General features: G+C 44.9%; 1 protein-coding gene across 3 annotated transcripts in view; it reads left to right on the top strand.

The window, feature by feature from the left end:
* Positions 1-308: 308 nt before the first annotated feature.
* IFT88 (intraflagellar transport 88) overlaps positions 309-14660 on the top strand; it is a 141777-nt gene continuing 127425 nt past the window's right edge. For 2 of the 3 annotated variants that reach the window (XM_073583056.1, XM_073583055.1), the window contains exons 1-2: positions 309-442; positions 4556-4679. In XM_073583056.1, coding sequence (XP_073439157.1) covers positions 4593-4679 — 87 coding nt within the window. In that variant the 5' untranslated portion in view covers positions 309-442; positions 4556-4592. The remainder of the gene's footprint in view (positions 443-4555; positions 4680-14660) is intronic. The other variant, XM_073583057.1, reaches the window with a different exon arrangement.

Genomic DNA, 14660 nt, shown 5'->3' with positions numbered 1-14660 from the left:
ACCACCCACTGACTGAAACACAAAGAATGACAAATGTGCAGAAATACCCTGCAGTAGGGGAGCAGCAGCTCTGGCCATGAGGAGGCACATCACTCCACTGCAGTGCAAAACACTACACGGCGCATGTGCAGAATAGAGAGGGGAAAAAACCGCGAAAATACAGAGCAGACCCGCCCACATACGTTACCACCATGGAACCGCCCCCTTCTACTCGCGTGCTCCCAGTCTGTCCCCGCCTCCTCTCGTTTCATTGGTTCTTTCAGTCTGCTTCCACGGTTGCTCAGCAACTAGAGTAGCGGCTACAGGCGCTGGAAGATCAGAATCACGTGAGTCGGCACTGACCAATCAGAGCACTACGATACAGTTGCGCGGTGCATGCTGGGAATCATCTCCTTGGAGCTTTCTTTGGCATCAACAAAAGTGACGTCTGCACCGGGCTGAGGTAATAGGAGCACCGGCGGAGAGCGGGAAATTGCGGGGGAGGGCTTGCTGGGTCTTGTAGTGCTGCCACACTGTGCAGGGCTTGTGTTATATACTGCTGAGGGCCTTCATTGTGATCCCCCAGCCTTATCAGTAGGACAACTGTGCAGGGAATGAAGGGTAGAAAGCAGGAGGAAGGTGCAAAGGTCTGATGGTGGCCTGCCTGGGTCTGAGACCCTCCAAAGCTGCAGGTCCTAAAAGTGACCCAAGAAACGATCAGCACAAGGGGGCTGTCGTTGCTCAAAAGGCCTGTGAGAGAGCGGTGACAGGACACGCAGAGCATCGCAGCCTGACGTGTGCGGGGCTGTGTACTGAGAATGGTGACAGGACACGCAGAGCATCGCAGCCTGACGTGTGCGGGGCTGTGTACTGAGAACGGTGACAGGACACGCAGAGCATCGCAGCCTGACGTGTGCAGGGCTGTGTACTGAGAACGGTGACAGGACACGCAGAGCATCGCAGCCTGACGTGTGCGGGGCTGTGTACTGAGAGCGGTGACAGGACGCGCAGAGCATCGCAGCCTTTCGTGTGCAGGGCTGTGTACTGAGAACGGTGACAGGACACGCAGAGCATCGCAGCCTGACGTGTGCGGGGCTGTGTACTGAGAGCGGTGACAGGACGCGCAGAGCATCGCAGCCTGACGTGTGCAGGGCTGTGTACTGAGAACGGTGACAGGACACGCAGAGCATCGCAGCCTGACGTGTGCGGGGCTGTGTACTGAGAACGGTGACAGGACACGCAGAGCATCGCAGCCTGACGTGTGCGGGGCTGTGTACTGAGAGCGGTGACAGGACACACAGAGCATCGCAGCCTGACGTGTGCGGGGCTGTGTACTGAGAGCGCAGCCTGACGTGTGCGGGGCTGTGTACTGAGAGCGCAGCCTGACGTGTGCGGGGGTGTGTACTGAGAAAGGTGACAGGACACGCAGAGCATCGCAGCCTGACGTGTGCGGGGCTGTGTACTGAGAACGGTGACAGGACACGCAGAGCATCGCAGCCTGACGTGTGCGGGGCTGTGTACTGAGAATGGTGACAGGACACGCAGAGCATCGCAGCCTGACGTGTGCGGGGCTGTGTACTGAGAACGGTAACAGGACACGCAGAGCATCGCAGCCTGACGTGTGCGGGGCTGTGTACTGAGAACGGTGACAGGACACGCAGAGCATCGCAGCCTGACGTGTGCGGGGCTATGTACTGAGAGCGGTGACAGGACACGCAGAGCATCGCAGCCTGACGTGTGCGGGGCTGTGTACTGAGAGCGGTGACAGGACACGCAGAGCATCGCACCCTGACGTGTGCGGGGCTGTGTACTGAGAGCGCAGCCTGACGTGTGCGGGGGTGTGTACTGAGAGCGGTGTCAGGACACGCAGAGCATCGCAGCCTGACGTGTGCGGGGCTGTGTACTGAGAGCGGTGTCAGGACACGCAGAGCATCGCAGCCTGACGTGTGCGGGGCTGTGTACTGAGAGCGGTGTCAGGACACGCAGAGCATCGCAGCCTGACATGTGCGGAGCTGTGTACTCGGTCACAGGATGAATCCTGACCCCTGTCCACATCTGAATGCACACGACCATCAGAACGGCCATGGAGGAAGGTGATGAGGCCGGTGCAGTGAAGCGCTTCAGATTGGCTGCATAATTATTTATGAAAGTTTATTTTCAGGTGATGTTAAAGGGAACCTGTCTGGCGTCTTAATCCCCCATTATAGTACATAGCACTATTTCTGCAGTATAAGGGGAACTTGTCACTAGGTTTTTGGTGCCCAAGGCAGAGAACCTGATTCCAGCAATGTCACTTACTGGGCTGCTTGCTATAATTTTGATAAAATGCCTGTTTTGTCTGCTGCAGATCTCTGAATGCTGAGCTCTGTATAACCCCGCCCACACATCTTATTGGCTCGTTTCTGTGCATAGCTGGAAAGCAGCTAATCAGTAATATGGCCGGAGTTATACACAGCTCAACATTTGGAGAGCTGCTAGATTTGCAGCAGAGAAAATGGGGATTTTATCAAAATGACATCATGCAACGGTTATATCGCTTCAATCAGGGTCTTTGTCCCTACATCATGCTGTTTTCACATGGAGCGGCAAAAACCTGTTGATAGGTTCCCTTTAAAAACGCTACTATTGGTGGGGAATAATACTCAAATTAATCTCCCATGACCCGTATGCTCCATACGAGCATAACTTGAATAACCCCAATCTTCTCCAAGCGATGACATGATTTTTTGGACCTCTTTATGGAGCAGATCACTTTAATTACTTCTGAATAACATGTGGCATATTTGGGCATATGTGAGATCCCACAGTTCACTATTATTCAGGTGCTTCTCACAAAATTAGAATATAATCAAAAAGTTAATTTATTTCAGTTCCTCAATACAAAAAGTGAAGCTCATATATTATATAGAGTCATTACAGAGTGATCTATTTCACGTGTTTATTTCTGTTAATGTTGATGATTATGGCTTACAGCCAATGTAAACCCAGAAGTCATTATCTCAGTAAATTAGAATGCTTTATAACACCAGATTGAAAAATGATTTTAAAATCTGAAATGTTGGCCTACTGAAATGTATGATCAGTAAATGCACTCAATACTTGGTCGGGGCTCCTTCTGCATCAATTAGTGCATCATTGCGGCGTGGCATGGAGGTGATCAGCCTGTGGCACTGCTGAGGGGTTATGGAAGCCCAGGTTGCTTTGATAGCAGCCTTCAGCTCATCTGCATTGTTGGGTCTGGTTTCTCTCATCTTCCTCTTGACAATGCCCCATAGATTATGGGGTTGAGGTCAGGAGAGTTTTCTGGCCAATCAAGCACAGTGATACTGTTGTTTGTAAACCAGGTATTGGTACTTTTGGCAGTGTGGACAGGTGCCAAGTCCTGCTGGAGAGTGATATTTCCATCTCCAAAAAGCTTGTTGGCAGGGGGAAGCATGAAGTGCTCTAAAATTTCCTGGTAGACGGCTGTGCTGACTTTGGTCTTGATAAAACAAACCTACGCCAGCAGATGACATGGCTCCCCAAACTATCACTGATTCTGGCCTCTTCACTCTTCCTCCAGACTCTGGGATCTTGATTTCCAAATGAAACTTAAAATTTACCCTCCTTGTGGACTGTGTCAGTGACTGCCTTCTGGACATCTGTCAAGTCAGCAGTCTTCCCCATGATTGTAGCGCCTAAGGGACCTTTTTAAACGCTTAGGAAGCCTTTGCAGGTTCTTTTTGTTAATTCTGATTTACTGGGATATTGGCTTTTGGGTTGTCTTTGGCTGTAAGCCATAATCATCAACATCAACAAGCACCTGAAATAGAAAACTGTGTGTAATGACTCTATCTAATATATGGAGTTTCACTTTTTGTATTGAAGAACTGAAATAAATAAACTTTTTGATGATATTCTAATTTTGTGAGAAGCAGCTGTATGTTCTCTCTACAATATTTTGTCATTTCTAATATTTACTCTTGTCATGTATTGAGATGTGATATTTGTTTTTCAAAAATGGAAAATTGTGGCATTACGGTCTGTCAATAAAATAAATAAAGGAAGACCTGATTTGGGGGTTTCGGCTCTCGGACATTATTTCTGTAGACGACTTCACATTTCTTCTTCAGCCCCATAGTCACCCTGAGACCTCCAGAAACTTGTGTATTTTAGTTAGTCTTCAGGGAATAGTCTCACAGGGTTTTTGCCACGAATTTCAAGCAGGTCCACTTTAAAATAGACGTAGGAATATTTGAAGAGGATCTACTTTAACACCACATAAAAATGCTTTAGGCACATACTCTCATATTCCCTGTGAAATAACAGTCCTGCAGCATCTTATAATGGAGCTCAGTGTTTTGCTATTCTATTATTCGTTCCTCTAGTGATATGCATAATTTTCCAACTTGGTGTTAACCTTTCAATTGCCAATAAGGTGTGTCCACACAGAGCCCGGCAGTGTCAGCATTGATTGAACATAGGGTGTAGATCTACATAGTTTTCACTGTGTGAATGAGACCTTACAAAATACCGTCCGATATTTTTAGGAAGTGTTAGAAGTGACGTGCATTTTACCTTTCTTGTTATTATGCAGTTTTCCAATTCCAAGTCCCCCAGTTTCTGCACACAAAATGCGACATGTTCATCTGGCAACAGAGGAGGATGAAGAGGATTTATATTCTGGTTACAATGATTACAATCCAACCTACGACACCGAGGTTAGACTGGGATTGTGCTGGGTTATTTTTACCCCTTTATCTTCAGTTACACTGCACATATACAGTTGTGTTCAAAAGTTTACATACCCGGCAGAATTTTTGCTTTCTTGGCCTTTTTTTTTAGACAATATGAGTGATAGCACCAAAGCTTTTTCTGGTTAGTGGTTGGGTGAAGCCATTTATTGTCAAACTACTGTGTTTTCTCTTTTTAAATCATAATGACAACTCAAAACATCTAAATGACCCTGATCAAAAGCTCACATACCCCATTTCTTAATACTGTGTATTGCCCCCTCTAACATCAATGACAGCTTGAAGTCTTTTGTGGTAGTTGTGGATGAGGTTCTTTATTTTCTCAGATCGTAAAGCTGCCCACTCTTCTTGACAAAAAGTCTCCAGTTCCTGTAAATTCCTGGGCTGTCTAGCATGAACTGTACGCTTGAGATCTCCCCAGAGTGGCTCAATGATATTGAGGTCAGGAGACTGAGATGGCCACTCCAGAACCTTCACTTTGTTCTGCTGTAGCCAATGACTGGTCGACTTGGCCTTGTGTTTTGGATCGCTGACATGTTGGAATGTCCAAGTATGTCCCATGCGCAGCTTCCAGGCTAATTATAGCAAAATTTACCTCCAGTATTTACTGCTCAACTTTGACCAAGCTTCCTGTGCCTTTGTAGCTCAAACATCCCCAAAACATCAGCAAGCCACCTTCGTGCTTTATAGTAGGAATGGTGTTCCTTTCATCATAGTCCTTGTTGACCTCTCTCCAAATGTAACATTTATGGTTGTGCCCAAAAAGTTCAATTTTGGTCTCATCACTCCAAATTACCTTGTTCCAGAAGTTTTGAGGCTTGTCTCTGTGCTGTTTTGCGTACTGTAGGCGAAATACTTTGTGGCATTTATACAGTAATGGCTTTCTTCTGGCGACTCGACCATGCAGCCCATTTTTCTTTAACCCCTTCACGACCTTTGATGCCATATAGGCGTCATGAAAAGTCGTGCCAAAACAACCCATGACGCCTATGTTGCGTCATGACTTTAAAGCCCCCCTGCGGGTCGGGTGACCGGGGTCACTGAAAGGTCACCCGACCCGCAAATACAGGGGGCTTTGTTCGCCCCCACGTGGCTACGATCGCTCTGATTGGCTGTTAAAAGTGAAACAGCCAATCAGAGCGATAGTAATATTTCATCAATGGAAATTGATGAAATATTACAATCCAGCCATGGCCGATGCTGCAGTAGCATGGCTGGAGACCGTGATCCGACCCTCCCCCCCCCCCCCACTGACTCACGGGGCCGATCGGCCCCCGATACCGACTGACAGCGGCAATGTGCCACCGTCGTCATCATCTGCTCCCCTCCCCCTTCTCTAGGCTCCCCCCACCCCCCCGGTACCTCCGATGTCCCTCTCCTGCTCCCGGTGTCCTGCGGTCCTGCTTCATGGCCGGCTGCAGATTCATTCATTCTATTTTGATCACTGTGAGAGTTTATCACAGTGATCAAAATAGAATGAAAAGTAAATAAACCCCCCGTTTATCACCCCCATAGGCAGGAACAACTAATAAAATAAAGAAATTATTTCTATTTTTATTTTTCCATTAGGGTTAGGGTTGGAAAGAGGGCTAGGGTTGGAACGAGGGTTAGGGTTGGAAATAGGGTTAGGGTTGGAATTAGGGTTAGGCTGGAATTAGGGTTAGAGTGGAATTAGGTTTAGGGTTAGAACTAGGTTTAGGTTGGAATTAGGGTTAGGGGTGTGTTGGGGTTATGGTTAGGGTTAGGGATGTGTTGGGGTTAGGGCTGTGGTTAGGGGTGTGTTTGGGTTAGGGTTGGAGTTAGAATTGAGGGGTTTCCACTGTTTAGGCACATCAGGGGGTCTCCAAACGCGACATGGTGCAACCATTGATTCCAGCCAATTTTGCGTTCAAAAAGTCAAACTTTGCTCCCTCCCTTCCAAGCCCCGACGTGTGCCCAAACAGTGGTTTATCCCAACATATGGGGTATCAGCGTACTCAGGAAAAATTGCACAACAACTTTGGTGGTCTAATTTCTCCTGTTACCCTTGGGAAAATAAAAAAATTGAGGGCAAAAAAAATGATTTTTGTGGAAAAAAAATGATTTTTTTTTTTATTTTCTCGTCTCTGCGTTATAAACTTCTGTGAAGCACTTGGGGGTTCAAAGTGCTCACCAGACATCTAGATAAGTTCCTTGGAAGGTCTAGTTTCCAAAATGGGGTCACTTGTGGGGGGTTTCTACAGTGTAGGCACATCAGGGACTCTGCAAACGTAACGGCGACCGCAGACCTTTCCATCAAAGTCTGCATTTCAAAACGTCACTACTTCTATTCTCAGCCCTTACGTGCGCTCAAACAATGGTTCCCCCCCACATATGGGGCATCAGCGTACTCAGGACAAACTGGACAACAACTTTTGGGGTCCATTTTCTCCTTTTATCCTTGTGAAAATAAAAATTTGCAAGCTAAAAAATCATTTTTTGAGGAAAAAAAATGATTTTTTATTTTCACAGCTTTGCGTTATAAACTTCTGTGAAGCACTTGGGGGTTCAAAGTGCTCACCACACATCTAGATAAGTTCCTTGGGGGGTCTAGTTTCCAAAATGGGGTCACTTGTGGGGGGGTTCCACAGTTTAGGTACATCAGGGGCTCTGCAAATGTAACATGACGCCCACAGACCATTCCATCAAAGTCAGCATTTCATAATGTCACTACTTCCCTTCCGAGCCCCGATGTGTGCCCAAGCAGTGGTCCACACCCACAAATGGGGTACCAGCGTATTCAGGACAAACTGGACAACAACTTTTGGGGTCCAATTTATCCTGTTATCCTTGTGGAAAAAAAATTGCTGGCTAAAAATCATTTTTTTTGAGGAAAAAAAATGATTTTTTGTTTTCACGGCTCTGCGTTATAAACTTCTGTGAAGCACTTGGGTTCAAGGTGCTCACCACACATCTAGATAAGTTCCTTGGGGGGTCTAGTTTCCAAAATGGGGTCACTTGTGTGGGGTTTCCACAGTTTAGGTGCATCAGGGGCTCTGCAAATGTAACATGATGCCCGCATACCATTCCATCAAAGTCAGCATTTCAAAATGTCACTACTTCTCTTCCGAGCCCCGACCTGTGCCCAAACGGTGTCCCCCCCCCCCCCCCCCACACACACATATGGGATACCAGCGTACTCAGGACAAACTGGACAACAACTTTTGGGGTCCAGTTTCTCCTGGTACCCTTGTGAAAATAAAAAATTGCGCACTAAAAAATAATTTTTTGAGGGAAAAATTTTTTTTTTATTTTCATGGCAGTGCGTTATAATCTTTTGTGAAGCACTTGGGGGTTCAAAGTGCTCACTATACATCTAGATAAGTTTCTTTGGGGGTCTAGTTTCCAAAATGGGGTCATTTGTGGGGGTGCTCCAATGTTTAGGCACATTAGGGGCTCTCCAAACACGACATGGTGTCCGCTAACGATTAGAGGTAATTTTCATTTCAAAAAGTCAAATGGCGCTCCTTCCCTTCTGAGCCCTGCCGTGCGCCCAAACATTGGTCCCCCCCCACATATGGGGTATCGGTGTACTCAGAACAAATTGCACAACAACTTTTGTGGTCCAATTTCTACTGTTACCCTTGTGAAAATAAAAAATAGTGTGCTAAAAAATCATTTTTGAGGAAAAAAAATGATTTTTTATTTTCACTGCTCTGCGTTATAAACTTCTGTGGAGCACTTGGGTGTTCAAAGTGCTCACCACACATCTAGATAAGTTCCATAAGGGGTCTTGTTTCCAAAATGGTGTTATGGGGGGGTTTTCACTGTTTAGGCACACAGGGGCTCTGCAAACGCGACATGGTGTCCGATAACGATTGGAGCTAATTTTCCATTCAAAAAGTCAAATAGCGCTCCTTCCTTTCCGGACCCTGCCGTGTGCCCAAACAGTGGTTTATGACCACATATGAGGTATCTGTGCACTCAGGAGAAATTGCCCAACAAATTTTAGCATCCATTTTATCCTGTTGCCCATGTGAAAATGAAAAAACTGAGGCTAAAAGAAAATTTTTGTGAAAAAAAAAAAGTACTTTTTATTTTTACTGATCATTTTGTGAAGCACCTGGGGGGTTCAAAGTGATCATTATGCGTGTAGATAAGTTCCTTGGGGGGTCTAGTTTCCAAAATGGGGTCACTTGTGGGGGAGCTCCAATGTTTAGGCACACAGGGCCTCTCCAAATGTGACATGGCAACCGCTAAATATTCCAGCATGCTTTCCATTCAAAAAGTCAAATGGCGCTCCTTCCCTTCTGAGCCCTGCCATGTACCCAAACAGTGGTTTATGACCACATATGAGGTATCGGTGTACTCAGGAGAAATTGCCCAACAAATTTTAGGATCCATTTTATCCTGTTGCCCATGTGAAAATGAAAAAATTGATGCTAAAAGAAAATTTTTGTTGTAAAACTTAAAATGTCCATTTTTTCTTTCCACGTTGCTTTAGTTCCTGTGAAACACCTGAAGGGTTAATAATCTTCTTGAATGTAGTTTTGAGTAGCTTGAGGGGTGCAGTTTCTAGAATGGTGTCACTTTTGGGTATTTTCTGCCATATAGACCCCTCAAAGTGACTTCAAATGTGAGGTGGTCCCTAAAAAAAAATGGTTTTGCAAATTTTGTGGTAAAAATGAGAAATCGCTGGTCAAATTTTAACCCTTATAACTTCCTAACAAAAAAAAAAAATTGTTTCCAGAATTGTGCTGATGTAAAGTAGACATGTGGGAAATGTTATTTAGTAACCACTTTGTGTCACATAACTCTCTGGTTTAACAGTATAAAAATTCAAAATTTGAAAATTGCGAAATTTTCTAAATTTTTGCCAAATTTCTGATTTTTTTCACAAACGCAAAAATTATCGACCTAAATTTACCACTCACATGAAGCCCAATATGTTACGAAAAAACAATCTTAGAATCGCTAGGATCCGTTGAAGCGTTCCTGAGTTATTACCTCATAAAGAGACACTGGTCAGAATTGCAAAAAATGGCCAGGTCATTAAGGTCAAAATAGGCTGGGTCATGAAGGGGTTAAGTGCCTCCTTATTGTACATCTTGAAACAGCCACACCGCTAGTTTTCAGAGAGTCCAGTATTTCAGCTGATGTTATTTGTGGGTTTTTCTTTGCATCCCGAACAATTTTCCTGGCAGTTGTTGACAAAATTTTTGTTGGTTTACCTGAGCGTGGTTTTGTTTTTACTGTTAAGCCGCCACATATTTTTTAAATGAGTTTGACATTTTACCCCATGAACAAATTTCTTTTATTTCTGAGTGTATGTTATTCATTTTAACCCATAACTATTTTCGTTTTGAGGCGGACTACTACTCCTAGCAATGGGGAACAGCCATGGGGACCAGGTTTGCACCTAGTTACGCTAATTTGTATGTGGGAATCCCAGACCATTTATACCCACGGCGAACTATGTGCGAACCTGGTTCTCTGGTGCCGCTTCATTGACGATATTCTTTTTATTTGGTTTGGGGTCCTGAAACACTTGCACAATTTTTAATCAAAATTAATAAAAATGATTATTTTTAAAAATTCACTGCAGTTACCAGCACGAAATCTATACATTTTTTAGACCCTAACATTGTCGTAGATGGGGGAACTATCCAGACTCGAACATATCATAAACCTACAGATTCGCATAATTACATCTCCATGGAAAGCTGTCATCTGGCAAGCTGGCTTATTAATGTCCCCAAGAGTCAGTTCATACGTGCACATAGGAATTTCTCCAAAAGTCAAGACTTTTTAGAAGAAACTAATTTATTAATTAATACATTTATTGGTAAAGGTTATGATAGGGAATTTCTTGTAAATGAAAGACAAAAAATACAAGATCGACCAAGGGATTGTCTTTTACAAAGTACATCTAGACTTGACACACAGCAGGATATCAATGAAGATTTTCCAATCATAGCCCAATACAATGCAAATACCCACATTTTGAGAAATATCGTGAGAAAACATTGGGGAATCCTAAGAGAAGATAAATAGGAGAGATATTTCCAACAAAACACAAATTCATATATAGGAAGTTGTGATGAGCCAGTATACTCATTACTCGGGTTTTCCCCAGCATGCTTGTCTGTCCTCCAAGTATTTTGGTGTGCTCAGAGATTTAGTTTTCGTAGTCTCAGCTGCATGATCTGCGACTTGTAGACAGCCTGAGTACATGTGGGGATTCCCTAACAAACAGGCATTCCACACATGTATTCATGCTGTCTAGCAGTCGCAAATCGTGCAGCTGAGACAACGAAAACTAAATCTCCGAGCACGCCAAAATACTCGGAGGACACCCGAGCAACGAGTATACTCGCTCATCACTAATAGGAAGGAAAAAAATTTAGGTAACCTTGTAGCACCATCTGCCCCTAATTATAATGCAGCTAAAAAATCTCATATGGAGTTACTTGGAAACAGAGTTGGTTTTTACCATTGCTACAAATGTAAGACCTGCAAATCCCTTAAAACAGTAAAACAATCTACCGTTTCAAATGGCAATATGGAATTATTACTTGTATCACACCAAGGGTGATTAGATGCCCCTGTGATAAGTTATATGTGGGGCGTACAAAACGACCTCTCAACGGTCGAATAAATGAGCATCTTAGAAATATAAAAAATAAATTTGTAGGGCATCCCCTATCAAAGCAATACTTAGATCAACCTGGGGGATCAGCCTCAGGTACAGTAATCACAGGTCTCCAAATCGTCAAAAGAAGCTGGAGAAAGGGGAATTTTATTAAACAAATGTCACGCGCAGAGAGTCATTGGATTTTTAATTTGGACTCACTAATACCAAGAGTACTAAACTGTGAAATCGAACTGTTTCCATTTACATAATAATGGTGATAAGAGGCAATGTGAAATGTAAAAGTCGACCAATTCCTCCAGTGGACCATCCCTGATGAAAGAAACCGTGAGTTTCCAAAACTAGTCAGAAGGAATTGGTCCGCAATGCGCCCCGCTGACGTCACGAAGGTCCTGCCGGCTGCTCAGACCCCGAGGATCATTGCTAGCGCACCGTTGGAGTTTGGAGGGCTTGGAGCGTCTGTCACCGGCCAGGACAGCTGTCATGGTCACTGTGTGTCTGGACGCAGATGTTTCCGCAAGGCGAACCCATAACACACATGACCCTGGATACAGCGCCTCCAGTGGGGCGAATTTAAATAATAAAACGTGCAGATGGATACACCGCCTCCACCTGGCGAATTTAAGAATTACACGTTATACATACATTCTGGAAACCTCACCTCCAGTAAGGCAAATTAAATAATAAGGGGGACCTGGGAAACATTAACAATGGTGGGCCCTGCGATAGGGAATGGGGACGTGGAGACCTCCTAAGCTCCCCTGAGCCAGCGTCCCTGCACTCCTTACGTTCCTTATACAGGCTCCGCGCCTGTCGCCGCACGCGAACCTTAAACCCTTGCTCGCCCTGACCCTAAACCCTCACTAGGGAATTGGTCGGTGCGGAGACTAATCCCACCACTGCACTAACAACACACATGAGGAAAGAAGACAATACAGGGGGACACCACTTAGCTTTATGCTCTGTGCTTATGCTCCTGCAACAGAGCCCTCGACCTGCGTGCGTCTTCTCCTAAACCCGGATCCATCACCATAACAGGATCCTTCACCATAGTGCAGCCTTGGAGCAGAGTCCACCACCAGTTGCTGCTGCTTAGTAACAGAGTCCCAAAGATGAGTTCAGCTTCTGCCACGAAGGCAAGCATGCTTGAGTCCAGCTCAGCAGCCAAGTCCCACATGGTGAGTGCCACTCTCCATAGTCGCCACTCCACCAGTCCATGCAGACACTTCCTGCCGACACCATCACTGCGACCCCACCACGCCATGCCAGCCCATCGTCCAGACACCATAGCTGACACACGTCCCCCCTGGCTAAGCTGCGCAGGACTCCTCCTCAGCTCCATCCTTCCACCAGGCTCTCATCAACTCAGAATCAATCCATGAATGAATATCACCAGCAATGATTACACACCCTGAGACTCATTTATAGAGCCCCACACCTGATTCATAATTATGTGCGCATTAAACCTAAAGTGCGATACCACTAACCACCACCCGGGACAGTCAAGTCACTTTGGCAACTTGCCAAAAGGAAAAAAAAGTTCACTCTGTGCTTTTAAAACTGTCAGATCAAATTCAGATCATGACAACAGCGCTCCAGAAAATCACTCAAAGTGATTTTTGGCAAGACCGTGGATATTAACACGTCTCTTGCAGAGGTATACCCCAGAACAATGTCTGCAATCATTTAAATAAGGTACTGTAATTAAGACATTTTCCTCGCGTCTTTGCTTTTCTATGAATGTTGTGATATGTAAATTAGCTCTACTAAGAGTTCTATATTGGAAAAGGATAATTCCAGTGCAATCAATTTTTATTTTTTATTCTCATGTTTTTACTAAGCCCCTGATTTTCCATTTGTTAATCACAGTTTGAACGCTGCTGACTGGCATTATCAATTCCTTGGATTTCTTTTTGTATCACTTTCCTGTTTTAAACAGTTCAACTACCTTTTCCCGTAGATCCGTTGACAATTTTTTTGCTTTCCCTATGACTCACAATCCAGAAACATCAGTGGCTGAATGAAAGATGCAAGAGTCTCTCTGGATCCCAGAAACTAACTCAGCTTTTATGCGCACACAGTGATTACAAGCAAACAGGTCACCATTAGTAGCCATTCAAACCCATTTGTGTCAACTTCTGTGCATGTTATCTGGCCAAAATCACCAGAGTATGTAAACTTTTGATCAGGGTCATTTGGATGTTTTGGGTTGTCATTATGATTTAAAAAGAGAAAACACAGTAGTTTGACAATAAATGGCTTTACCCAACCACTAACCATGAGTGGAGAAAAAGTTTTGGTGTTATCATTCATATTCTCTGAAAAAAGGCCAAGAAAGCAAAAATTCTGCTGGGGTATGTAAACTTTTGAGCACAACTGTAGCAATTTTTTTCCCATGTGGTATAGTAGAATTAATTATCAGCTGTAATACAGTGATTGTCTGTGACTGCCGGACATTTTATAAGAGATTGGCACAGTAGACTATTATTTCAGAAACTAGATGGAGGGCGGTAGTGTCACAATGGGGGCAGACTTTGCAGCGTTGCGAATCTCTTCCCCCCCCCAATGTGGTCACCCACCTATCCACTCTCTCTTTTCCCATGTGCTGACTTCTCCCGTCTGTGCTCTCTTCTTTGACCTGTCTACCCCATGTGCCTTCCCCCTTATCTGCTGTCTCTCTCCTTCCTGTGCAGTGTTCTCCCCTCATGTGTTGTCCCGTTTGAGCTGTCTCCCCCTTGTGCTCTGTCTCTCTCACCCCTTTGTCTGACCGTGTAGAGAACATACCACATCTCCTGGGCAGGGGAGGAAGCAAAAGACAATACTGGCATTACAGCAGGGGATGACAGAGGATACATTTTGTGAGGTAAAATATTGTTTAAAAATAGTCAGTGAAATATTTTACCTCACAAAATGAATCCTCTGCGATCCCCTGCTGTAATGTCAGTATTGTATTTTGATTCCTCCCCTGCCCAGGAGATGTGGTATGCTCCGTACGGTCAGACAGAGACAATTTTTAAAATGTACTTTTGTTCGTGGGAAAACCCCTTTAATGTGACCGGCTTCCTCTGCCTGTAGACACATCGCGCATCTGCCTCCGGATCAGCCGAATGATTCACTGCTCATACGCTGAATTTGTGCAGACGCAGTGCGACGGTGTTCTGCTGGTGGTACCGCTCAAGAGGCTGCATGAGTGTGGTACCGCGCAATAGGTTGGTACCAGCAGCAGCAGTTTCCATACTGAGACAGCCATCACTTAGGTGTCCCAATATGGTGGTCAGTGAACTTCCTCCACTAGGAATTCTGGGATTCGGTGACTTCTGGACAGAACTGGAAATGAA

Source organism: Dendrobates tinctorius, unplaced genomic scaffold, assembly GCF_039654945.1.
Source record: "Dendrobates tinctorius isolate UK_male_01 unplaced genomic scaffold, ASM3965494v1 ptg000075l, whole genome shotgun sequence".
Taxonomy (NCBI): domain Eukaryota; kingdom Metazoa; phylum Chordata; class Amphibia; order Anura; family Dendrobatidae; genus Dendrobates; species Dendrobates tinctorius.
This window is presented reverse-complemented; position numbering and strand designations above follow the sequence as displayed.